Here is a 27,842-nt window from a genome sequence, read left to right as displayed (position 1 = left end):
CCATTAATAACATAGGGGCCAGAATGGCTCTTTTATCAGTTTCTTTCCTTCCTTTTTTTTTTTTTCTTTTTGTTGTTCAGGGCAGTCTCGTGGCCCCACATGACAGCATTAGAGTAAAGATAATAAATACATTTTTTAAAAATCTGCTAAATCGGTGACCCTTGAATTGCTAGCATGCCTACGTGAATTTTTGGTTAAAGAAATGCAAGCTCAAGATTAAGGATAGCAGAGACATTTGAGCTTGTAAATAGGATCAAAGGCTTTTGCAATTTGAAGTACCTACATAAACATCTACATAGAGAGATTAACCAAGTTTGTTAAAGGTAAAAAGAGATATTCACCCCCTTCCCGAACCCCTGCCCCCCACCCCTACTACCCAATACAGTTGATGATTTTCAAAAGTAGGTTGCTTCAGTTACATATATTTATTATTTATTAATCCATCTTCAGAGTCCAATCTCAAATTTCATTTCAATTGAGAAATGTCAGTCCCACACTGGGCTCTGTCTGTGAGTAAACACGCAAGTACCTGGATTGGAGTCCAACAAGCAGCTGTGTACTGGAACCAGTTTAGTAAGGCTGATGACCACACTTGCGACACATTCAGCACAGATACACAGGAGGTCCTGCCGGCCCCTAACCACGCAAATCCGGCTTTACCTGGAACTGAGGTAGGACTGTGGTAGTTTGAGTGTATGCCAGTAAATACCAGATTTTACCACTTTCATGAGTATTGGTAGAATTGCCTAGCATGCGGAGGGACAAATTTGCTTTGCCAAAATGAAAATAAGAAGCAATTAAGACACTGGCCACAATTGAAAAGGCCAATGAAAACATCCCATTTTCTTGAGAATAATTCCTTCGGCAAATTGTGTCAGAAAACAAAACAAAACACAATACAAACAGCACAAGGATGAATGCCCCCTATGGGAACAAGCGAGCGAGGCATGTGTTCTTGCCTTGTTGGTTGGTTCCATGTTTAATAAAGTCACAGATGTCTCAAAACATAGTAATTGCTCAGATCCAAAAGAAAAATTGTAAGCAGCTTCAGGTTTGAAAACAATGCTGAGCATCTTCTTTTAATGTGATTCTCTGATGTGTGATGTCACGGTGAGAAAGCCAGACAGATCGTCACTCTGAAAAAGAAAGAAGTCAGTACTGAGTGTCAGGAGAGTTAGAGAAAAGGTCCTTCGGAACCCACTTTCCCGATCTGTAGCATTTCCATGAAATGATGTACTGTGGGAGCAAACATGTATTCATTGTTTTCCCTGGGTAAACTCCTATTCAGTTTCCCTGGAGGCAGAACTATTAGGTTGAGAGTGAGTTGTGAGGTCCATACAGTGAGGTTCCTATTTTCAATTTAAGAAAACTATTCACGTGCTTTTGTGAAGGACATTCCATTCCCCTGAAGGACAGGTAGAGACATAATTCTACCCTTTAAAGAATGGGGCTGTGCTAACAAGCAACGCCCCTCTAACTGCCTGGGTCTCGGTTCTTCATGTGCACTGTGTGTGTGTGTGTGTGTGTGTGTGTGTGTGTGTGTGTTTGTGTGTGTGTTCGGTTGGGGGTGGAACCACTGCCTTCCAGACAAGGCTGCTGATAAGGTTTTTGAAAAAAACATGACACATAGTATTAAAATGTGTTTTAAACTATACCAGCTGTGCAAATGTGTATTACAGTAAGAAAGTGGGAGAAGTAATGAGTCCACACTTCTGCCCTCAGAACACCCATCCAATTGGATACTCTATCCTATTCCTAAAACGACCCAAGATTTCAAAAGCTCCTGCACTGACACACTTGTTACATCTGCCCAACTTCCCCATGTTTCAGGTTAAGTAATGTGCTCTCCACTGAGTGTGGTGCAGATGAGTGTGGTGCAGAGGAGTGTGGTGCAGACATGGCATTACACCCCCGACCAGTTGTAATTGCTTCTGTCCTTCCAGACTACAGACTCAGTCTCCTTTAACCTTTTCTCAGTTTCCAGCGTTTTCAGCACTTGATGTGGTCCTTCTTTAAGGGACAAGACCGACTTGGGAGACAGTGACATTTCATAGTATTTTACCTTTTCTGTAAAAGCCGCTAGGCTTTTTAACAAAAATGCCAAGGTGCTTGTTTTTACCACTCACCACAATCGCAGCTACCTGATCACATGTGAGCGTTGTTGGTCACGCCCTGTCTTAAACGGGTCAATTTTCTTCCTTGCAGTTGTATTTACATAACCTGCATTTCTAATCATTTAGAATTCTGACCCTGGATGTCCACCATACTCTTGAGTTTACTTTTTTATGAATCTAATTCTTTTGAGTTCAGAGGACTGATCCCAGGAAGAGAGAAATTTCCAGTGTGCCCTGTAACTGAGCATGAGCATGTGAAACCACTGTGCTCTGCAGGCCAGGCCGTTCCCTGGTACACACCGGAAGCACAGCATCGTGCATAGCCAGAAAAACAATAGCCTGTAAGACACGGTGCTGTCAACGTACAACATAAGTGTTGCATCTTTTCAGGACTGTGTTTAAAAGTTCCCTACAATGGGACATTTTGAGGCAGTGCTAACTTTATCCTATTAGTTTTAAAAAGCCTTACTTAGGTCCTTCAAAAAAATGAGTAAGTAAACTGTTCTGCAAATGAAACCTAATGGAAAACAGAGCTCAAATTTTCCTCTGAAGGAAAGTTGTGTCCCCTCCAGCAATTTCATTCATTATCACTGTGATTTCCAGTTCTAAGAGATTGCAGTGAGAACCTGAACATTCGCATCCCTTCAAAAGCAGGCATTTGCTAAAATCCACCTGGATTTGCCTCTCACCCTAAAATGAGTTTTCATTTTGTCACTCAGGCCTTGACTGTGAGACGAATCCCACCACCACCCCAGAATAGGTAATCAGAACCCCGTTGGGTCCGCTTACATAAAGACTTCTATTCACAGTTTATTTTATTTTTACACTAATAATTAGCTACATGTGGCTAAATTGTCTCCTGTTAAATCTAAACCCATTATCTTGAAAACAGCTAAACGTGTAAGTTCTTTAATTCCCCAAACTTAATCATACAGTCATATAAACAGAGGGGTTAATTATTGCTGTAAAATCTACTTTCCATTTCCATTTGCAAATCTATAGGACCACAGCCGTTTTCACTGTTTTCAAGGATGCTTTATTGCTATGAAACAAGTCCTATCATTAGATGTTCGTGAGCTCTAATCAAGTCGAACATGTAATTTTATTTTTTGAAGTATGATACAATTATCAAAACCTTAATTTCTATGCATTACATTATGAAAGAAAAGAGTTGACAAAAGGCAAGGAAATAATTCATTCATGCATTTATTCATGCAATGACCTTTCAAGATTTTTTAAAAATTCTACTCTGGTGCGGGGCCTCACTGAGGCGCATGGGATATTGAGGAGTGAAAGAGAGTTCCCGCCAGACTAGGAGTCACATGACAGTTATTCTGTAGGGAGGGAGTGAAAGCAGCCCTTTCAAATGTGGGCAGCCCTCTGCAAACGCTGGGATTGTGAAGGACTGCCAGGCTGCGGTTACCAGCACAGTGAGAAAGCTATTCCAAAGGCTCCACAGAAGTGAGGCTTTCAGCAACCCAGTAATGCAATTTAATGTTGGGACAGTAAGGAACCCACTTTCCCCAAGAGGCCAAGCAGCCCTCTCTGGAAAGGAAGGGGCAGGAACATGATCATACATACATGAGGAGACTCACTGCATGTATGTGCGTACACACACACACACACACACACACACACACACATACGGGCTATCACAGGGAGAGAAATCTGTTTGTGGCACGTGGGATGTAGAAAGAGGATGGCCACCAGCTCAGAGACAGCTGTCTGGGCAGGAGGTATGCAGTGTGCCAACACATATTTAAATCTATACATGTACACTAGAGCAACACAACGTGGACGCAACCTGTCTCCTATTAGGTTATAAAACAACTGCTTTCCATGGACGCCTCCTGTCACGGCAGAGGAAGACAGAAGAAACCTGTGGGCCTCCTCACGGCCCGTGGAACTTCAATCCACGCCACCCAGCAGCCTGCCACTGAAACACCCGCGGTTTACTATGGACTCCTTGGAGATCCTCCCCCACACCACACGCTCAGCCAGTTCAGGGAGCCAGTGCCACGTCTTAAAAGTAACCCCACCAAACAGAAACAGAGCTAGCCATCAGAAACAATTCCTATGGAGGTGCAAAAGAAGGAAAGCAAGAAAAAGGCTGTGGATACCTCCAAATCAGATGGAGATGACTATGATTTGCTCAGCAAAAGGGCTCAGACAAAATCTATGGAACGTTAATGCCAAGAATGCACAGAGGAAAAAAAGGAGTCCATTTTAGAAATCGAATTACAATTCTTACTGTGTTATGGAAAGAAGGCCCAAGACAGAAGCTATCCGTCTCAGCTGAGGTCTAAGACACCCTTTCCAGCCTAGCGAGCCAGCTGTGAATCTCCGGTGCGCATGCCAGCAAGGGTTCTGAACTAGGACCACAAGAAGGGAACCAGATGACAGGAAAGGTGGCGTGGAAACTAGTCAGGGAAGATGCGTGGGCCATAAGCACTAGCGCACGTGCTGTCACTCAAGCCGGCTCTCAGTAGTTGGGCTGGGCATCCAGACATCAAACACAGAAGGCCACCTGGAAACCACTCCTGAAGGGAAGGGAGGTGGGAGCTGGAACCTGGAAATATGAACACTGCCTTTTTATTGACTTACTTTTGAAGTAAGTTCAGTTATCCCTCCCCCCGAAAATTAATCTGGTTCATCCAGACTAGGAAAAAAAAAGCCTTCCAACACCACTAATCTGACATCCTCAACCTTTAAATATTTATGCTTCCTAATGATGAAGTTCAAGCAAAATTTTATTTATTTTATTATCTATGTTAATTCTAGCAGAAGTAAAGAACAAATGATTAATTTTGGGATCACTTCAGGCTGAATACTCATTAAGATGTGAAACATTCTTTGAACACGTTAGGTGCAGCAGCAAAACAAAAAAGAACTATAGCAAGAATCACGTGTCACTCACGAATGCAATTACTGAAAAACCTATACCAATTCTGCTCCTAGAGGTAATGCATCTAAAAATAATTTAAACTTATTGATACTCATTGAATCTGTCATATAATTACACACTGTACTATTCTGTAGCTCATACATTGCTTTGTAAAGAAACCCATTCACAAAGGCATTGATCTTGACTTACTTGATGAAAAAAACCAAAAAACTGTCAGTAAAAAGATTAAAGTTGTTCCATATGACAGGTCATGCAGGCCAGCTATTCCCCGTCTTTTATTTGCTCTGTCACATATGACAAATGATGTTCACATGAGGGGTACAGTCCCATGTACCAGTTATCATAATTCCCTGGTGACTTGCGATAATTCCATGCCTTTTTTCTTCCATTTAAAAGAGCAATCAGAATGCAAATGAGCAAGAGTACAGGTGGGGTCCGGTAAAGACCTCGCCTTCAATCTGCTCTGCTTTACAAAAGGAAGGAGCAAGGGAGGAAGAAAGGAAGAAGGGAAGGAAGGAAGGAAGGAAGGAAGGAAGGAAGGAAGGAAGGAAGGAAGGAAGGAAGGAAACAAATCACCGAAAACTCTGACATTAAAACAAGTGAGAAGCTCCCTTATCCTGGATAGCACAAATGTCAAAACACTGACATGTCATGCCACCTTTGAGTGGGGCTCCATGATTCCAGTAATATTAGTGGAAAATACAGTGAACATCAGGTCTAGAATGTAGGGCCTCATATAGGCCCCCTGTGGAGCCCAGTGCAGTTTCATGTGCCCCCCCATGTAGACAGGGCTCTGAGGCTCAGCTGAAGGGAACAGGACCTCACAGGCCTTTGGTGAGCAGCACTGGACCAAACAGTGCAAATCCAGTTAGTAGGTAAAAATAACTTACCATTTTCAGGCATATCTGAATTAAAAGTGCTACAGATATTGATTTGCATGACAAACAGGAACAATATACTTTTTAAGATTAAAGTTTATGTTTCTAGTAGCAACTATGATTACGAAAAAAAAACAAACTCTCCTGTGAGCCCAAACATGTCCTTCAGGCTCATTTAGACTTTTCGTGTTAAACATAGAATTACGGGAGAAAATACACTTTTCAGTTACATGAGAAATTCCTAGAAAAATAAACCTGATAATTCAGTATCTCCTTACTTTACTAAAAGCAAAGTACTCTCAGGACATACAAAAAAAAAAAAAAAAAGGTAAGGTCGGGTATGATAACAAACAAGCCAGAGATTCTAAGAAAATAAGAAAAACGGCGGTTACTTGAACTTTTCTTTTAAATTAAAAATAAAAAAAATCACCCATGGAAGAACAAGTTCCCCAGGACAAATGGGGGCAGTCCATTACTTCACCAACCCTACTTGTGAAAGATTTAAAACTTTCTTTTATATGAGCTCATCACTTCCACTGACAATTAAAATCATTTCATTCTGAATGTTTGTTATTACAGAAATTTCCGAGCATCAAGTTGTAACTTGATGTTAACGACACAACATGAAACAGGATGAGACAATCTAATTTTCATATAAGGCTGGGGTTAATAAAAGGTATCTCTCTTTCTTTGGCTCCTGTTTAATCCATCCCATAAGACTTTGTCTTAATCACCAAACTAGAGCAACCAGGCCTCCTGGCCTGTTACCTACGGTACTTCACACTTCCTCCACATAATCAGTTTCACAGTGACCCGTGCGAATTTTACAGTGTATAGCCTCAGCCAACTTTATATCATAATACTTTAAGTATTCATTTCTTTTCTGTGCTTGTTACTAAAAAGTGTGACATGCATATCCTATCAACTATTCTTCCACAGCAAAGGCTTGTCACCAGAGCTGCAGCAGCAGTACCCAATGTCACAGGAGAAATATTGATCATTCTTCAGCACAAACACCCGAGAAGCAAAAATGCCCCCTGAATTGCTGGGGGACCCTTCTCTTCAATTTTGAAATAGTAGACCTTTCTAGGTAAAATCCAGATGAGGGAGCATCAGTGATTTGCCCAAAGCCTACTAGCTGGTCAATAAGAGAGTCCTGAACTTCTTCCAGAACTTTCCTCACTGCCATCACTGTCAATTTCTAGAAATAATGAAAGGGGAGTGCAACTGGGGCTGGAATGGAACTTTCATTTGGGGACCCGGAGTTTAAACTTTTACACAGTACCAGTAGCTCTTATGAAACTCTCCCAATGACACAGGACACTGCACAGACAACGAATTTCTGCTTTGTGCATCCGTCTTCCTTACAAGTGGAGAAGTGAGTTGGACTATGCCTGTCCCCAGCATCTGGCACAGTGCCTGTTTGGTCCTTACAAAGCTTTGTTGAATTAAACAGGAATAAAAACCCATGTGGTTTATGCCATTTCTCATAGGCAGAAAAGCTAAATGAAATCTTCTAAAGGAGAACAAAACTTTAGAACTGTCTGAGGCCCAAGAGAAAAGACCTCACATGAGAGTGGAATTCTACAACAGAGGTCAGCAAAGTACGGCCAATTTTGGCCCATTGCCAGTTTCTGTAAATAAAGTTTTATTGGAACGCAGCCACATTCATTCATTTGCACATGACTGCTTTCACAGTTTAACAGTGGAGTTGAGTGGTTGTTACAGAGACTATATGCCCCACCCCATAAGTAAGACAATGAGGAGAATGAAGGGCAAATTTGTCAAAATAACACTGCATGTTTCCATCTGTATGTTACACCTGGAGACTAATTGATACCCCCTTTGAAAATTATCTGCACGCTTACTTACGTACATTAGAAATGCAATACTATCTACTAAAAACCATGCGATCCAATTACAGACCCTACTGAAAATGAGGAAGCAAGTCATGAAATCATTTATGAAGCCAGCACACTTTTTGAATTAATTTCCTTTACCTATGGTTCTTCTATGTGCTTTTTCATGAATAACACAAAAGTACTAAATAACTCTGTTTATTACTAAATGTATCCTATACTACTACTCTCAGCTTTACAGAGGTCAACCTATAGACATTAGATCTGCAATTCAAAAGGGCCCAAATCTTTTCTCGGGTCATTTGAGAATGCGAATATAAGCATTATGTTTCTACCCTACAATACGGTAAGGTAATATTTAAGGCAATTGATAATAACTTGCCTTAAAATTGCAAGTATCCTATATACAGTGTAATGCTTCCCTCAGATTTAATACATTATTTATGATTTTCTATTGATGTAAAAAATGTCTTTTATGTACACTATAAAATGGTTTATGTTGCTTATTGCTGAAGTTCTTGAACCTAAATTGTATGTTTTTCCTATGAAATTAAGGTAAAGTAGAATAACAATTTATTCAACATACATCAATCCCCAGTAGCCTGTTGTTATGTTTCATTACAAATAGATCTTTTTTCCTTCAAATATTTAAGAGTTGCTATTGCTTTTGTTTTGTTTTGTTTTAGTTTTATGATTCAATTCCTTTTTTGTTTTTACCATTGACATTGAAATAAGCATTTTCTGGAAGTCTGAAATTATGCCCAATACAACTCAAATACTCTCCATAATATCTCTGAATAAGAAACATATTCATGAGTATAGTTAAAAAGGGATACCTTTGGAGTTCTAAAATATACCTTGGTTTTCTCATTTAACAAAAATGCAGTAATTTGAAAATGTATGAAAATAGGTGTAGTGAAGTACAGCTTTCATTGCAGAAAAAACAGAAAAAGGTTAAAGAAAAAAGGGGAAAACTGTGCAATCCATTGCCACTCCCTACGCCAGTGACAGGGCCACCCCGAGCCAGTGACAGGGCCATCCTCCTTCTAGACACTGAGGTTCAACAGGCCACAAACGCCAAGTGGCCTGAGCAGCCTCTGCTTTTAAACTGTAGGTCAATTTCCTTCCCGTCTGTAACATCTGCATACTACAGGACGTCAGCTTTGCCTCTTGGGAGGAAGAATATATCTAATTTCAAAGGCCTTGTGCAAATGGGCACCCAGCCTTTAGATGCAGGATATACCAGTAAGATCAAGGCTGAAGGTCAAACCCTATTCAGGAATTGCAGTGCACACTCTCTACGCCGGCACAGGTTGGAGTCCTCATTCCCACCATCAGCCATCTCAAACACATTCCTGGGAGCTTAGGAATGACTCAGGGCAAGCTGCCCCCACGCCTTAAAACCACATGCCATTCCCATGGCTCAAGAAGACGTAGGTGTGGAAAGCCACTGCCTCACCAGTTAGGGTCCTGGGGCAGCACTTACCAGTCTGTTCTGTCTTATGAAAATGGGGACATTCTCCTCCTGCTCTGAATTTCTTACTGGGTCATTGTGAAACTAACAAATGAGATTTTATGTATAAAATTTATAAATCAATATAAACAATACATATATAAATTCTTTTCATATGCCGAGAAGCCCATGCTACTGGCATGACTTGTATCTTGTGGTTGGATCCCTTTGCTTTCTTCACGCACCTTTAAATGATGTACACATGTAACCACACGTTTTGTTTTGAACTACAAAGACTTCTGAAGCCCGGGCAGCCCCTCGCTGCCAAGCTGAGCTGCTCCTCCCACCCTGCTCTTTAGCTAATTTGTGGAGCCACAGCCGTGGTCTCTCCGAGCACATGTGCCATCACAGCTTTTTCTTCATTCAAAATTATATCCATGAATGACATCATGAACAATTGCAAATTCAGCAGCAAATAATCAACTGATGAATACACAAAAACAATGGCAAATAGCTCCTGGAATAAAATGAATAAACTTGTTTTAATTGGATAGAAGCAGAACAGAAGTAGAATTGTTTTCCTGGGGGTAACTCTAGGCCATTTACAGCTAATAGTTCTTAAAGGCTGCACAAAGTGCCTTGCCTAGCTGCTTTCTTCACACCCTGGGGATGGGACAAAACGCCCGGACAGGAGTCGCATGTGCAGGCAGCTGCACCATCAGAGAATGCATAAATCCCTCTTCATGTTGCATGTGACCAGTGAGCATGAGGCATCATTAACTAGCTGGGCTCAGATTAGTCGGGGCCACACAGGCTAGTCTGTTCTCTCCGTTTATACACAAAGGTGAAGCGAAACGGAGATCGGCATTTAGATTCCCCTGCAAGTGAGAGACGTAACTGGTCCATGTGCATTTATGAAACATGCATTTCCCTCACAGACAGGCTAGAAGGAGAGCAAGGTCCTTTACACGCAGTGCACTAGCGTTGCTCAAGTTTTACACCCTGAGCTCCAAACTCACTCCATTAGCGTGTTCTTGTTGAGGTGGAATCTCTATGAAATATATAGACTAATAAAGGACCTATTATTTTAGTTTCCAAATCAGCTGAAGAATCAAAAATCAATTTGTTGTACAGCCTGAGTTTAGCACCTCTTACAGGAATGCAGAATATTCGGGACGCTCTGGGTCAGTGAGAGTTAGGAATAAGAGGTCACACATGTCACTAAACCAGCTCCAAGAGGTTTGTCCCAGGAGAGGGTCTTTTTTTTTTTTTTTTTAAACAAATGAAGGCACTGTGTTACCTAGAAGACACAGAACCAGATAGCAGCAGCCATACCCCCCACAAGCCGGGAAAGGCTCTCCAGCATGGCCTTGGCAGGCCTGTGTCTAAATCTCTCCACCGTTGGGTTTTTCCTTTTAAAAATAAGGAAAGTAACAAACAAGAACTTGCCCTCCAAGGAGGTTCTGGGGATTAAACGCCATCGTAAAATGTTTTATAAATTATCAGGTGCTTTACAAGTTTGTTTGTGTAATCAAGTGTGCAAGTCTATGACTAAATACTTGTACTTGGATTTCGTTGTTTATCTTGTGAAAATTTCTGGCTGTCTTCTCCACGTTAATTATATCTCAGTGTCTTCATTCCACTAGAAAAAGTTTAGGTATTTTTTTCACATTTTATGTACCATTTTTGAGGAGGAAATTCAAGAATTGACATACACCTCACTAAGAAAAAAAAAACACAACAGACACAATGACCGAATTAAGATGACTCCAGTAGAAAAGTTTTAAAATTGCTCTACCTGCTGTTCCAAAGAGACTATAGTTCCCTTTTCCACTGTCGATATGAACTAACGTCTTTACAATGTCACCCCAGGCTCTACACATCATAGCCCCTTGTTACCACCCTCACTTCACTGTGACTCTCCCTCTTCTCCCTCTTGATCAGCCACATGGGTTTATATTCTTATCCTGGAACTACTGGCAATCTTCTGCCCCAGGGCCTTTGCATGGCTATTCATTCCCTTTGCCTATGTGGATTCTCCCTCTAAATATCTACAAGACGCTTCCTCACCACTTTCAAGTTGTCACCTTCTTCTTTCTCTTTCCTGCTTTATTTCCTAGAGCACTGATTACCACCTTCATGTTCTGAACCCATTCCAAATTAAGCTTATTTCCTATGTTTCAAAGTTAGACATGAAGACTCTCTACCTTCCGTTTTCTTTTTAGCTTGGAAACCAAATCTTTCTTACTAGTCTGGACTTTAATACTTTTTGAGTGGGTGAAATATTTCAAAAAGTATTTAACATGTAACAACTGGCATCTTTGTAATGAAAAACACGAACATTTAACAATTTGGTTAAATATGAAAGTTGAAAGGAAATCTAACTCCTTCTGCCTGTCCCTCCTGCCTCACGGCCCATCCTTCTACCCTCCCAAGCAGTCCTGAAGTGAAGTTCCTGTCGTTTCTTGTTTGTTTGTTTGTTTTCTGGAAAGAATAGATAAAAGGTGGTAAAAAGTAAGAACGACAGGAAACTCACCTGGAACTGACTCCATCAGCCTGATGGGTTGGTAACCCAGAGCTGCCCAGCCAAGTGGGGCTGCCCTCCTCTGACAACAGTGGCCACTGTGGCAGAGGGCAGAGGGTCCAGCAGCGGCAGGTTTTCTGAGCAGGAGGCATTAAGGGTGGAGGGGGCTGATGGTGGCCAGGAGGCCTCCTCCGCACAGGAGGAGAAGGGGGTCTTCCTGGATAGGTCATGGATGTCTGTAAAAAGGACGGGATACACACTTTAAAAAAAAAGTTTAAAGCCACCTGCATGTCATCCTAGGTGTGTCTTAAGAAAACACAACCTTATTTGAAATTATTAGGATTAAAAAGTAAGCAATTTTGAAGCATAAAATACAAAAAGAGCTATGACTGTATTCAGTGTTTGTGGATTACTTATGAGAAAAGTATTAACTAAGATCTAAGTGTTTCCTTTTTATGGAAGGACAGTCGTGCAAGCAGCTGTAGTAAACACATGTAAAATGTGAGCTTTCTCCCATCTATAGCTATGAATGCACAGGGAAAGGTTCTGAAAGAAGCGGTGAGTTCACAGGAAGAATTCATATCACACAGATTAAAGAGGGAGCATTGTTTTAAAGCAACAGTTTGGGATAAGCTGAAAAGACTCAGAAGGCACAGGAAAGGAGACCAATACCCTAGCTCTGGGAAGTTTCTGGAATACTACCAGTGCCAACAAAGACTGTGCCTGTGCACAAAGAGACACACTGGGATAGTTATGAGGCCAGGCTGCCAAGAGCTTAGAGGAGGCTAACATCTAGGAGCTAGACCCCAGCAAAATGAAATCTTTGGTTTCTCAGAGCAGAAAACTGATCTGGAAATTGGGCCTCATTGGATGCAGCCCTAGGGTGTGGGGGGTGGGGGCTACACCTTTGAGTGGTTCCATCAGAATTTTCCAGCAAGGACACCCACAGTCCCAGCAGGGACATCCATGCTTTCTTTGTCGTCGGCCAAGAATGCCTGAAGAATGGGCATCTGCTGAAGGACTGAGTGGCTGCCCAGAAAACTGCTTGTGTGGGGTGCTGTCCAAGTTGACTATAAAGGCACCGAATGGACAGAGGCCTGTTTCCGATTTCCCCAGTATCTCCCAGAACACCCACTCCTGTGCTGGAACACAATGAACTCTGAGTAACTTGGTTGGCTTAACTGTCAGCTGTCTTCCAGCTTTTGGACGCTGCTGAAGACCCCATCAATTCTGAACACTCCAGCTGACCTGCCAGGACTCCAGAGTTGCGAAGATGAATTCTTATCACCTAGAGTCATTCTAAGAACTTAATTAAATGCTCCATGCTGGGGAAACTTGGATATTTTACCACAGTGGTTATTTAATTTGGAACTAAGACTGCTAATAAACCAGCACTCCTGATAAGCTAAACTGCAAATAATGATAAGAAAAACAGAATTAAGGGGAGTCAGTTCTACTGCATCCTTAAAATTTTGATATGACCCTAACTACCAAAATGTCATTTGGAAGCTACATAAACTTTAAACTTTAAAGGAAGATGCTGATTTATAATTTTGCCAAATTAAAATCTAAAGAATGTTTAAAAATTCATTAATGTTTATAGTCATAATAGTTTATCAGGCTTTCATCTCTAATATTTCCACACCATTCATTATTGAAGTTTTAATTTTTGTTTTTGTTTATTCAACCAGTTCAAGTTAATTTTCTGAAAATGACTATACAATAAATGTACACTCCTGGATTGAATAATATCCTAATGAAGGAAACAAATACAGATTTTGCAGTTTTGCAACTACTATATTTTGCTAAAGCACACCTGAATATTTTCAACTGAACTGTATATTTATTAGAAGTCTACTTGGAGAAGTAACAACAGTTCTTTGTAGAAATTTCACCAAACTTATTTGATATATTTAACTGCAGGACCATGTGAGTAGCTTATGGATTTCTTTTCTGTTTCATTTTCATAAGTGTTATTTTAGGTCACTTTTATGCTGGAAAACAACAACAACAAAAAACCCTGCTATCATAGAAGAATAAAATAGAAACGTAACATTGCCAGAAATCCCTTTAGTAATTTATTTATTTTTTAAATGCATCCAGGCTGTGGTATAAAACAACTAACCACTAAAATCTTCCTGTCTAGGATTTTTCTGTTGTCTTAGATGCCCAGGAGCTCCGTGCTGTCCACAGTATGTCAGAATGCTGGAACCTCCATTTCTGATCCTCATACAAAATCAAGCTGCTCATCACACTTTAAACCCTGCCATGTTTAATCCTGTTTATTGTCTGGAGTTCCTCAAGTATTCACTGCATCATTCTTAAATTTAGTAAGAACATCCTGGCCTATTTCCAAACTTCTCCCTCTACCTCAGTTTCCCCCAATTCATCCCTCCACCAAGCAGCTTGGGAAGCCCGGAATCAGGCAAGGGAAGTAGAAGGCCCCCCATGGGCATGAGCTGGGCTCTGGCAGGGCAGCGGCTAGGTGATGCCACTCACATGGTGGTTTGGGGGTAGACTCTACAACAGAGAATTCACAGGCATCAGATGGTTCCTGACTTCCGTCCCTATTTTCAATGACTTCCTACCACCAGCCCTGGGAAACGCAGCCAGTGCTCAATTCCCAGGTCCTCAGAGGAAGGCACGATTGCACAGAAGGGATCCACACGTCACCCAGGGGAAAGCCTGCTGGATTTACTTAGGACAACTCCCTACACAGCACATCAGAATCTTTATCCAGTCAACTTTTCTACCTACCTTGGTAAGGGAACAACAGACCCAATACTGTAAGACAGGGTATTCTGAACTTTGCTTTCTTCTTAACTTGAAAAGCAGTTTCATCACTCTATTAATCCCTGATAGAAGGAAAAGGCCTTCCCCTATTTTGTTTATCCTGTGCAACAGACAGTCTCCAATCGGACCGTTGTCAACAGAAATGCTGGGTAGACTCCTTGTGCACATTGCTTACAATGGCAGGCACCCGGCCCTGAGGCTGCCATCTGCTCTGAGAAAGTCCCTTCTCCTAGGATGCTGGAGAAACTGACAGCTAATGTAAACAAAACCCTGAGTTACCCGCACGTGCACCAGGCCATAGATTCCCAATGACACTTTTGAAAAACATGGATAGCTTATGCATTTTATGTTTGCATACGTCTTCTTTATTCTTTTGAACATGGGGTTGTAGTCATATCAGTAGGAAGGTAGCACCTTCTGAAAAAAACATTTTCTCTTCCTATAAAAATCTGGGTAAGTGTTTTTCTTAGAAACAAAAGAAAAGGATCTTTAAAACAAGAAGAGCACTGGTGAAAAACTCTACACCCCTGAAGATTACCACCTCGCAACAACTGATTAGTTACTTAGAGGTCCTTGGGCAAATTCTAAATTGGTTAGTTTTCAAATAACTCAACACTAAATAGGTGAATACTCATTTCTTAGCAAACTGTTAATGGACTGATTCACAATGAGGAGTGTATGATATTCCACTTATAGAATAAAACGTACTTTAAAGACACCTCAAGCAGTGACGCAAACACAAGTTGACGCCTTAGCTTACCAGATCAGTGGACCAGGGGGGATTAATCTACAAAGAGCAAGAAGGTAACATTTTCCCAAATAGAGAGCTTTCAATCTGAATTCTCTTCTTCTATTTTTTGTACAAGTAAGCACATGATCTTGAATGTTGACCAAACCTTCACTCTTCTGCCTCATCACTGACACTGCCCACATGGTCGTCAGCAGCTGTATTTCCTGGATGTACAATCTCTTTATTTAGGTTCCTCTGCATTCTCTATTTCTGCCCACTAGCATACCCAGTCTATGCATGAAGCAATCTACTGAAATGTTACAAAGTGAAAAGACCATGCCACTTTTCCAAATACTAGGTTGTTCTAGAGAGAATAGGCCATATCCTGGGGAAAAGTTATTCATCAGTACACAAAAGACTCAGAGAGACAGAGCATTCTCTATTCTTTCTTTATAATATTTACAAACCTCTCTACCAACTAATTAAATCAGTGACCTTGGAAATGATGCCCCACCTCCCTCAGGCTCTGTTTTCACAACCTTAAATAAGCTACATTATACAATGGTTCCCAACCCTTTTCTCTCCAAATGACCTTATATATTTTTGACTGTCACCACACTACATGGACAGAGTTTTAATGTATTTGGTGGTGGTGATGGGAAGTTATATTATCAAGTAGTATATACAGTTTTCTTTACTAAAACAAAAACAGGGGAAGGAATCTAAGTTTTCCACTTGGCAGATCACTAGAAGTCCAGGAAGCGAGGCTGGAAAAGCCCAGAACAGATGACCAACCAACTTGATTCAACCCTAAAATTCACTGACAAAATGAGAGCCTTGAAAGTAATTTCAAATCCTAAACTCTTCAAATTGGCAGGTGTAAAAACTGGTTAAAAAACAAACAAACAGGATTTCCCTCCAATGTCCAGTCTTACTTACTGCTTAACTGTCCCCATTTTACTCTAAATGAATAATTTATGGAAGAGAAATTAAGTAACTATCACCCAAGTGAAATAAAACACAAACTGTTAACTTGAAAGTTGCCTCAGGTGGAGTTTACTGATAAAATCTTAAATGCAACTATTGTATCTGAGCTTCCAAAGCAGACACAATTTGTATCCTATAAAAAGCACTAGCTGGAGATGGGAAGATGGTACCAGGTGGAACTATAGGAAAATGTTGGTAAAATGGCATCTTTCTGTGGTTCAACGCAACATTACTCCTTTTGACCCAGGAATCCTGGGCCAGTCACTGGTCCTCTATAAGCGGCAGGTTCCTCATTTCAGAAAAATGGGGATCCAGATGGCCCTGCCTATGTCATACAGCTTCGGGAGTATTACATGATACTATATGTATAAAAATGTCTTGGCACTATGAAGTGAAGGAAAAAACAACTTTTTAGTTATAAACAATTCTTTTGATCCAAAAGAGAGAGGCTTACAATTATCTTCCAATATTGATCAGAATAATGGTTATATTTTTATTATCTCCAACTTCATTAGCATTCTTTCAAAATCATTCATTGCCCACCAATTTGGGAGGTTAGTTACACTTATAATTTGGAGGCAAAAGATAGACTGATTTAAGTAACTCCTTTTAAATGTGCACGGAAAGGCATTATGTCACTACTTTTAAATTTGTATAAAAAAGCCCTATGTTACATTGACAAATATTAAAGATTATGCATTAATACTATGCAAAAGCACAAGTTATTCGTAAGATAAAAATATGGATTTTAAGGTAATTAAAATCACATAATATAATGTACTCTACCATAATACTTATTTTTACACATTGAAAAAAATTGAAATTTAATTCTACACCATAACAATTCACTGAAGTATCTGTACCAATACCATATGGATAGATTAAAGTCACAGTAAGACTATAATCATTCGAGAACACATCATTATTCAGTATTTGAGTTTCAATTCCGAAAAAATCTACAACAAGCCTCCTGGAGCATGACTGGCTGAGATGTTATAGAACAACACACACACACACACACACACACACACACACACACACAATATTTATTTCTAGAAAATCCGATACTCTTTAAAATGAATACTAAACAACCCAGTGTTTACAGAGCACTATGCGTGTGATCATTTATCTTTAAAGTATATTACAAATCATAACATTTGACCAAATAATCCCATTTTCACTAATAGCACAAGAAATATTTTATAAACCTTGTCTGTGTGCATAAATATTGCAGACAGCATTAATAAACTGGGCCAAATCTGAAGATACATTTGCCTGATCAAGTTTTATAAAGTTTCTGGACATGTAAAAGTGACTTTCTGCAAATTTAATATTTTTCTAGCCCAGCAGAAAAGAAATCAAATCTCCAAATTGAGTGTTTTATCATTTGTGAACAGGCAGCCTGTATGTTTTAACTAAATTCCACTTCAGCAGAATTCAATGACTTCAGTTCTAATACAATGCAGAAAACTATTCTTGGCATTATTTGCCCTCACAAAGCAAAATCCTAGTATACATGACACACTCCAATTCTCTCTAGTCAAGACTTTCTTCTGTGCCTTTTAGTTTAGTGCAGTTCACATGTCTCTGTAGCTATCTAGAAAGAAATCGAATAATCTGTAGCAATTACCAACCTCAGCATTTCCTCTGCCTTGAGTGACGGTCTCCAAGTGACCAGCTCTCATCACACACAAAAATCTACCACTCAATTCTAGCTACAATAATCTACCTGGAACAATTCAAAATAACCATTGAAATCTCAAAGAACACGCTCCAATTAATAAAATTAACACAGAAAGAGTGTCCCCATTTTAATGTGGCTAGCTAGCTAGCACTGTTGTCACAAAACCTGCCACCTTATAAATAACATGAACTGACTGATAATTATGGAAGTTCAGAAATGTTTTTCATTTGTTTATTAAAATGCCAACATGAAAATGCCTTGCCCATCTTGGATGGAAATACACATTCAGCTCATGTCTGTAGTAGAGTCTACAGAGAATTCACCTTCTGTAGTGGCCTCTGAACAACTGGCTTTGGGGCAAGGCACAGGGCTTTGCGTCCCTCTGAGTGTTTCCCCCACTCTACTTGGCAATGCAGATAAAAGAGTAAAGTTACATTTTCCCTTAAGTTTCTAAGGTGAAACGGGAACACTTGATTCTGTGCTACCCAAAAAAACAAAACAAAAAAAAAAAACCTCTCCACTTGCCAAATCTGATACCAAAAGTTAACTAGCTCTTGGAACTATGCTTCTACAGAAAATGCATTAGTGGGAATTTTAACAGAAAACCCATTATACCCGTGCTATTGCTAAAACTTCTGTAAGTCCCCCTTTTCAGAAGAAGATTCATTTTAATACTAATAGTTCTAAAGAATATGAAACATTAATTATCTATTAGAAGTCCTTTTTGGGGAAAGTGGGCATATGAAGAACAAAATAATAAGAAACTACAGGTTTTCCTACCGTATTTGACAAATCAAAACAGTGCTGGAGTGACCACCCTAATTAAACCAACTGCAAAGACTAAAACTACAAGGTTGAACAATGGATGATTCAATTAGTGAAATGTTAAGGGTTCTGTTTTTCTTTAAATGTATCCCACATTAAGAGACAATACTGTAAATTTAAGCAAATGTATATTATAACTATACATTTTCATCTTGACAATCTCTCTTAATATATAATACAAACAAATCAAAAAAGGTAATCAAAAGTAGTTTTAATAGAGTTTCAGGATTGGGATGCTATTTTCCTTAATTGTTAGTTTACTATGTAATTTAAAACACTATGTTACTATTGATTATTATCTATGAAAAAAATCTCAAGTTAAATAAAGAGGGAAAAAACAATGGAGACTGGAGTGGAGCAATCAAGCAGAAAAGGCAGGCATTTCTTAAGAAGGTATTGGCTCTACTTTCAAACCACTATGAGTTTTGTGTGTTTTGTTTTGTTTTGTTGCTTGTTTAAGAACCACTTACAAGTGTCTTTCCTGTATATGCTCACAGTTTCATGGTGACAGTATCAATAGCGTCATTGGATTCATTAGCACATTTCTTTAGAAGAGCCTAACCACTCTCAATGTTTACTATCTCCTAGACCTCCCAGTGGCCCCGTGACACAGCAGGGAGAGACTTATAATTGGCCCATTTTACAGACAGAGAAAGTGAGAAAGAGGGATTAAATGGCTTCCCTCTAGTCACACAATAACTCATTAAGATCAGCAACTAGAAACCTGGTTTCCTGATTCCTGGTTTAGTGTTCCACATACTATGCTTCCTTCTGCAAAGCACTATTTTTGTCAAGGTTTCTCTTTCAATAAAGGAACTAGAACAAGTCATGTGACTTTCATTCACTAAAGCCTCTGTGTATTTTCATTAGAACCTTAGTTGTCTGTTACTGGGAATAGGGTGGGAGTAGTGTATACTGTTATTTTATTATGACAAGAGCTAGCCAGCTAAAGCAGAAAAGCATCCACAACAGAAAAAATAAAGGGTATTCATTTGTCAAGCAATCTCACTGAAGTTCTAAAAATGTTCCAGGTCTTTGTTTTAGGACTTCAACAGGCAATATTTTTAAACATAAATTGTGATTGTTGTTCCTGTGGAAACATTTCTCTTATTCCATAATTCTTTTATCATAGGATACGCGTAACTAGTCTTTTTACCAAACAAAACCTAAATATAGATGCTTTCAGTGGCAATTCCTATCTAATCTGCCTTGTACACACACAAAAACCAACTTTAGAATTAAATTCCCACTAAAAAGCAACACTAAAATAGCCTATTTTATGTATGCACCAATCTATAATCATAACACAAAAATATATAAAGTTAATTTTAAAAAGCAGTTTAAAGTCAGTAACATACCTCCAGTTCCCCAAAAAGATACCATCAGATTGGTTAGATTTTTCTACATACACACACACACACACACACACACACACACACAAAAAAAAAAAAAAAAAAAAAAACACATGGTAAGTAACCTCCCCCTATGCCCAAATGAGCCATAACTTAAGAGTTAAATTTTTATTTATTTTCTCTGGACACATACCTATACCTATATAGGCTTTGGTGTTGAAACCCCACCCCCGTTCCCAATTCTCGTGTAAACAACTATCAAACACTGCTGCAACCTTAGTGTCACCACTTATGCAAATACAAAACACTACCCAAGTGACCCCAAATTATTCTGTTTCAGCATAACCAATGAAGTTTTTCCATGCAGAACCCGAGAAGCTCGACGTGGAAACATATGCTACTTCTGAGAGCCCGAGCAGTGCATGCAATGACCCGGGAAATTCTTTTTCTTCTATTTCATCTTCAAAGAAATGCTTTGCAAGTCTTCCTTCTAGAATCATTCTCTCAAAGAATACTTATCTCCTGTGAGCTTTTTATTTATGGGCACCCCAAACAAATGTCTATGGTCATATGTGAGTTAAATAAAAGTGGATATTCATTCCGAATTTCTAAATGTTCTCTTTCTGGCTTCACAGACCACAATTTAGCTCCCACATTAATTAGGATGACACTCTCGTCTTTACTATTCTACTGTTCTCTGTGTTCTAATGAGTTTACAAGACATTCATTTACTATGCAGTCCTTTTTTAAAAATGTGGTTTTGGCACAATGGATCAATTACAGTTATCTATTTTTCTTAAAAAGAGCTTTTTTTCCTTCTTAAAAGGGTGTTTACCATCATGCTACACAGACTTTGGAAAAACAGCAACCAAAAACGATCTCTCATCTTTGTTCAGCCACCGTGAAACATATAAACTGCTGTTTTGATTTCAGAATCCTGAATCCTATAGGTTGAAAGGAATTTTATACTGGTGGGAAATCTTAAACAAAACAAGCTAAATTGGGTCTCTAACCAAACTTATCTCTTGCAGTTTAAAATTTTCCCTAGTCTGAAAAGGGCATTATATCATACATGAATCACGTTTCTGAATGTATCTATGTTATCAGAAAGGTCTTGAATCCTTTTAGGCCTGTAGGCGCAAACTCCAGCTCACTCCTCCTGTTACTGCAAGAACCCACTCCTGGGGCCCTCCTGAATCCAGTCCAGGTTTTTACTGCCTACTCCGCCAAAAGCAGTAAAAGGTGTTATGTTCTCAGACTGTTTTTCTGATTAGAATCAGATTTCAGTAAAATGTACTTTCATGTTCACTATACCATATACCCATTTGGGCATACCAAATAAATCTGTGTATGTATTTTTTCCCCACTCAATCTAGTTATGCTGGTACGTTTATATGGTCTGTGTCTTAGACAACAGTTAATCCTGAACTCCAGGATTAACTGAGCAATTTATCCAGAGCAATTTTTCGGATGTACCTGTAGTGCTTATTTATTGTAACTCTAAGCAAAGTGACCTTCAGCTGAGCGTCATCATTTATGGGACACATTCTTACAACTTCCAAACTGATTTCATTAGAGGCTGAAGCACCAAACCCCTGATAATTTTCTGTGACTCTTCATTTTTTAGTCTATGATGTTAATAAAAAGGTACATAGAGCTTTTCCTCTATTATATTAGAGTAACAGGGTATTTATTTACCCTACAGCTATAATTTAAAATCCTGTGGGTATTATCAAACCTATGCTGCATTTAGACAGTACTAAACTGGTCTGTTTACTTTAAGAAAAGGCATAGGGGTCCCCACGGCACCTTGATCACTTCCTTGTAACCCTGGCATACTGTTGACCTTAGGCCAGCATCTAGGACAGCATTCAGTTAACACTACCCACTACTATGTGTTCTGTGGTGCTCACAGAGCCTCTGCCTTACTGTCAACACTGCACAGAAACAGCTACAAAACTAAAGAAGAAACTCTCTTGAATCGAATGTTTACCCCCCTCCCCTCGCCCCTTTAAACCTCCTTCTCTCCTCTCATCACTCAAAGTTTGAGACAGTCAGAATGCACCACCAGCTGCAAAGCAAGCAGTCTGTCTCTCCTCATGGATATTTGATGAGAATGTGAAGAACAATACGGGGCACCATCCTGTCCAATTATTCTTGAAAAGCCCCATGTTGTTGTCTTTCATTTGTTTTGTCTAAAGCACTGATTCTAAATCCTGGCTGTACATTAGCATAACCTGGGCAATTGAAAAATGCTCCTGTCTGGGCTGTGCCCATCGGATGCTTTCCTTGAATGTGTCTAGGTTGAGGCCTAATAGGTAATTTCTCAAACCTCCTCAAGTGGGTCTAACCTGGGGCAGGGTTTTCAGAGGATGGTCCCCCAACCAGCAGCATCAGCACAACCTAGAGACTTCTTAGAAATGCACATTCAGGGCCACACCCCAGACCTACTGCATCAGAATCTCTTTATGTGACCCAGCCATCCAGGTTTCAGCAGCCTCTCCAGGTGACTCGCAGACACGCTTCAGTTTGAGAATCACTACTGTTCAGCTGTGTTTAAGCAGTGTTACCATCTCAGCCCCTTAGGAGGAAAGGAATGTCTGATGGAACAACAGCTCCTACAATTTATGTGTAAACTGTAAATGGTTAACTGTTCCCTTTAGAAGCCATGAAAATGGATGCGTATTTCCTAAGTGACTTTCGGGCCTGTTTTTATAAACTTTGAGGCTCAGCAAGAATCAGTTTGGACCCAGTTCCAGGAAAACAAAGAAAAAGGTGAAGGCTACAGCCTGGGAGCACTCATAACTTCAGGGCCCTTGCTAGCAGAACTTTCCCACCTCGCAGATCAGGAAGACAATGTTTGCCACCTCCTTGGAGTGGCTGACCTGGGGAGCACATCCAGTGCTAACAGATGGGAAAAGAAGAGCTGTGGGAAAGAAGAAACGAGTTGGACCAAAGAAACAAAATATACTCTCCTGAGTCAGAAGCTTCACATTCAACTCAAAGACAACTTGACTGCTCTTGGCAAGGTATTTGGGGAAAGAGAACACAGGAGCCATAAGAAAACAAACAAACAAAAAACCCAAGAAGCCTGAGCCAATATTTTGGCATTTAGGTCAAGGTACCAAAGAAGGGAGGAGAAGTGAACCCAGACACTCACCCACTTTCCCACCCTTCCTCCCACTAGCCACAAGGTCAAAGGGCCTCACCTTTCACAATGGTGGCCTCCTTCAGGTGATGGGACAAGAAGTCAATGCTGGCATAGGTGTTGGCGGAGGGCAGGGCGCCAGGACCCGACCCCCCACACACCCCACTGGTGCTGCTGGCCCCCACAGCGCTGATGAGACCGCCGAGGCTACGGGTCCGGCCCCAGGCGCTCTTGTCGCCGGGCTGCGGATGCGGGTGCTGCTGTGGGGGCGGCGACAGTCCTGGCTCATCCCTCACGTCGATGGCGATGTAGTTGAGGCCATTCTGGAAGCCGGCAGAGGTCTCCCTGCGCATTGGAGAGCCACTTCCCCCGGGGCAGCCAACCAGGCCTCCAGGCTGACTCGGTGTCCATGGCCGCCCCTGCTGGGGAGGCGGTGGCTGCAACTGGCGGGGGGATGTAGGGGGCTCGTCGCCCCCACCGAGGACGCCACTGCCACCCCCTTCGCTGCTTTTCCTGAGAGAGACATTTTCCACGGAGGCTGAGTTGTGGCGCTTCGAGTTGTGGGCGAAGGACGGGGACACGGGGGTCACAGTGGTGGTCGAGGAGAAGGTCTCAGAGCTGTGGCGGCGGCGGCCCCCCTGCGGGTCTGCGCGGATGACCTTGGCCCCTCGGTGCGGGTCTGGGGGCTGGCCAGCTTGCAGGAAGGCCTCCACCCCAGACACCTGATCCATGAGACTCAGCCTCTTCACGCCAGATGTGGGGCTGGTCACGCGGGCACCTTCCGGCTTCGGGGGAGCCACGATGGGTTGTGGCGGGGTGGCAGCCACGCCAAAGGCCATCTCGGTGTAGTCACCATTGTCCCCAGTCTCCGAGGACGAAGAGGAGGCAGCGCTGGGGCCCTGGGACGTGGATGCCCCAGGCAGGCGGTACAGCTCTCCTGGGGGCGGTGGTGGAGGCGGCTGTGGCTGCAGGGAGGAAGAGGGGGCGGCAGGGCGTGGGGGCAGCGGTGGGTACCGGGAGGAGGCCTCGGGGGACAGGAGGGCATCCAAGGAGCCCACTGGGTCCCCGCTCTGGATACCGGGCTTGGGGGACTTGGGCGAGCTGAAGTCGAGGTTCATGTAGTCGGAGAGAGGGGAGCGCTGCCGGCTGTCGCTGCTCGTGCCTGGGGTACCAGAGCCCAGGGAGGAGGCTGGGCTGCTGGCAGACAACAGCGAGGAGGAAGAGGCCGCCGAAGTCAGCAGCGGAGGGGCAGGTGGCGACAAATGTGCTCCCGCCTCGCCGAAGTCAATGTTGATGTACTCGCCCGGGCTCTTGGGCTCCGGCGGCAGGGGATACTCGTGCATCCTAGGTGGGGTCTGCAGCCCCTCCAGGGACAGGCGCGTGGGCCGCACCGCCCGGCAGCGCTGGTTCAGGAAGCCTTCTGGGCGGCCACCGCCGCTGCCACTCAGTCTCCCAGGCGAAGGCACTACAGAGTGAGGCGGCTGGGTGTGGCCACCACCACCACCCACGCCAGCCGCGAAGACGCTGGCCGATGGCGCGGTCCCCGAACTGGCCTGCGGCTCCAGCCTCTCCTCTTCCAGGATGCGCCCCACGGGGGAGCTCATGAGCACATACTGGTCATTGTCCCCATTGCAGGTGTAGGGAGCCTTGTAGGAGCGGGGCAGGGAGCTGTAGCAGTAGCCAGGGACGCCCCTGAGCATCTCCCCACCGCCATGCAGGGCCGCTGAGAAGAAGTCTGGCGGGGTTCCCGATGTGCCCGCGTCGCTGGGGGACATGTTGAGGTAGTCCCCATTGGGAAGCAGCTTGCTGTCTGTGTTCTCCATGGACAGCTTGGAGCCACACCACATGCGCATGTATCCACTGTCCTCGGGTGAGCTCTCCGCCGGGGAGCTAGCCTTGTAGCTGGCCCCGGTCACCGGAAAGGCCCTGCTGGCCGCGGAGGCAGGCGCCGGCACTGCAGCTCCCGTGGGGGGCAAGGCCACAGTGGCAGCCCGTGGCTGCAGGATCTGCTTTGGGGCAGACACGCTGGTGGGGCTCATGGGCATGTAGTCGTCACTTTTGCAGCTGCCACTGCCACCACCCATGAGGGCTACACCAGGAGTCATGGGCATGTAGCCATCGTCCGTGCCCAGGTTACTGCTGGAGCTCCTATGGGACCCAATCTCAATGTCGCCGTAGTCCTCGGGATAGGGGTGGTAGGCCACTTTGGGAGAAGATGCGGGGCAGGAAGGGCAGAGTCGGCCAGAGCTGCTGGAGAAGGTGGCCCGCATCAGGGTGTATTCATCCAGGGATGCGGAGGAGGGTTGGGGCACCGGCCGCTGCCTGGCAGGTGTGGTCAAGGAGTAAGTCCTCTTCCTAAGCCCTCTGTCCAAGTCCTGAGCTCCGTCCCCTGAGACTCGACGGTAGGGACGGCCACAGTGGCTCAGGGGCCTGTCCATGGTCATGTACCCGTACAATTCGCTCCCGCTGCCCTCCCTGGCCGGAGGTGTCTCGGCGATGGACTCAGGCGTATTGCTCCTGTGGCTACAAAAAGCTCTCAAGTCCCCAGGGCTGGAGCCATACTCATCCAGGGACATGAAACCGGGGTCACTGGGGGAGCCAGAGGCTGAGGCGCTGCCGCTGGAGGGCCGCTGGCCCGCATGATGGTGCAAGGGGTGCTGCAGGTGCGGGTGCGGGCCCGGAGGCGGCGGGTAGGAGCCAGAGCCGTGTCCGCTGCTGGACGACAGGCTGCCGGGGCTGGTGGCAGCCGGGGGCGAGTGCGCCACCGGCATGGACATGGAGCGGCTGTGTTGCAGGGCGCCCCCTGCCGGCGCCAGAGTCACCTTGCTCGCGCGGCCGCCGCAGCCGCCACTCAGGGTGTGCGAGCGACTCAGGGGCGCGCGCACCGGCCCGGGACTCAGGGGGCTGCCCGCCACCGACACAGGCCTGCCGCCCGCCGCCCCGGTCCCCGCCGCCGCGCCGCCGTCGCCCTCGCTGGCTGTGCGCACCCGGCAGGAGCTGCACTTAGCGGCCGGCGGGGTGGCAGCGAGGCTGTCGGTGCGCGAGCGGCGCACCAGACCCGTCTGGCTGGGGGGCAGATTAACCAGGTGGTGGTGGCGGCGCGCGCCGGGGACGCTAATGGGGTGCGTGGCCGACGAGCCCGACGACTGGCTCTTGCTGCGCGGCCGGAACTCGAAGAGCTCCTTGAGCGCCTTCATGGCCTCCAGGATGGTCTCGTGGATGTTCTGTGCCACCACCGAGTCGTCGGCCTGCATCCACAGTTCGCCGGGTCCCGTGACAGCCGAGCGGCCCACCTCGATGAAAAAGAAACTGTCCGAGTGGCCGCAGCGGCGAATGTTCATGAGCTGCAGGGTCACCGACGGCTGCTCGCAGTTGAGCTTCACGAAGCCGATGGTGCGCGCCGACAGGCAAAGGCGGTACACGCCTGTCAGGTTCTTGCTCTGGCCCAGGCCCTTGGGCTTCAGGTTCACCTGCCATACCTCGCGGTAGGCAGCCGTGGCGGGTGCCATCAGCCCGTAGCTGTCATCGGCGCCGGCTGAGCCGCCCAGGGCTCCGGGCAAGGCGCTGCACGACCCGGCAGTGGCGGCAGTGGGGGGCGCGTCGCCGGCACCCGCGCGGCCCTCGCTGACCAGGTCGGTGAGCGCGCGGTACCAGCCCTCCTGCTCCTGCTCGTTCTCGGCGGCCACGGCGAAGTACTCGTCCTTGGTGTAAAGGGCGATCAGGTACTTGTGCTTGGCGTCGGCGCGCTTGTTGATGTTCAGGCAGCAGTCGAGCGAGATGACCCGCTTCGGGGCGCTCGCCTTGCTCCGCCACTTCTTCTCGCTTTCGTAGTACTCGAGCCGCGGCGGCAGCGGCGCCGGACCCCCGCCCGCTGTCGCCGTTGCCTCGTCGCCTCCCGCGCCGGGGCCGCGCAGCACGAAGAAGCGCTTGTGTCCGTGCTTCTGCTTGCGCAGGTAGCCGCACTTGCGCACGCTGTGGTTGTTGTTGTTGTTGTTGTTGTTGAGGTTGGGGCCGTCGCCGCCCGCCGGCCCAGGGGGGACATGCAGCGGCGGGCTCGCCATCGCTGGCACTTCAGGCCGCGCCGCCCGGCCCGGCGTGAAGGGGCTCAGGGGAGCGGAGGGGGTGCGGGCAGGGGCGGCTCCCTCCACCCCTGCTCGCCCGCCGGAGCCCGCGTCCCTTGGGCCCAAGAGGTGGGGAAGGTTCGGGGAGGCCCGCGGGGGCCGGTACCGCGCGGTGGCGCAGCGCCCTCCGCGGCCCCAGAGGATGCCCAGCGCCGGCGGTGGCCGCCCCCTGGCCCGGCTGCCCGCAGCCGCTGCCTACCGGGCGGCGCCTGGGGACTCGCTGGCTGAGCCGAGAGTCGGGGTCCCTGAGCCGCAGAGACGAGCCTAAAGCACGCGCGGCCACACAGGTCCCGCCGCTGCACCGCGCTCTGGTGTGCCGGGGTGCGCCTGGGCACTCAAGGTCCGTGCCGCCGCCGGAGCTGCTGCTGCTGCTACTGCTGCCAACGGCGACCCGGGCTCGTCGCGGTCCCCGCCGCACAGTGAGTAACACATCGCGCACCCAGTGACTGAACTAAGAAGAGCAAAACAA

At 44.6% G+C, this 27,842-nt stretch overlaps 1 protein-coding gene across 2 annotated transcripts; it reads right to left on the bottom strand.

Annotated features, from left to right (window-relative positions):
- Positions 1-27,559, bottom strand: IRS2 (insulin receptor substrate 2). 2 transcript variants are annotated; one of them, XM_081046631.1, is made up of 3 exons: positions 23,314-27,559; positions 11,746-11,969; positions 1-1,136 (listed from the first exon to the last, which is right to left on the bottom strand). In XM_081046631.1, the coding sequence occupies exons 1-2, from the start codon at positions 27,311-27,313 to the stop codon at positions 11,761-11,763; spliced, it is 4,209 nt and encodes a 1,402-aa protein (XP_080902757.1). In that variant the 5' UTR covers positions 27,314-27,559; the 3' UTR covers positions 1-1,136; positions 11,746-11,760. The 2 variants fall into 2 exon arrangements, with proteins under 2 accessions (XP_080902757.1, XP_080902756.1); XM_081046630.1 differs by lacking the exon at positions 11,746-11,969 and having other exon boundaries at positions 78-1,136; positions 23,314-27,462.
- Between the last annotated feature and the right edge of the window lie 283 nt (positions 27,560-27,842).

The sequence above is a fragment of the Rhinolophus hipposideros genome (assembly GCF_964194185.1).
Source record: "Rhinolophus hipposideros genome assembly, chromosome: 4".
In the NCBI taxonomy this organism is placed as follows: Eukaryota; Metazoa; Chordata; class Mammalia; order Chiroptera; family Rhinolophidae; genus Rhinolophus; species Rhinolophus hipposideros.
Note: the sequence above shows the minus strand (reverse complement) of the source record. Positions and strands in the feature narration are given on the sequence as shown.

Coding starts and splice junctions, on each gene's coding strand:
- IRS2 (XM_081046631.1), bottom strand. CDS start 27,313: ATGGCGAGCCCGCCGCTGCATGTCCCCCCTGGGCCGGCGGGCGGCGAC. Junction 11,970..23,313: donor GGAGGCCACCATTGTGAAAG/GTGAGGCCCTTT, acceptor TCCTTTTTACAG/ACATCCATGACCTATCCAGG.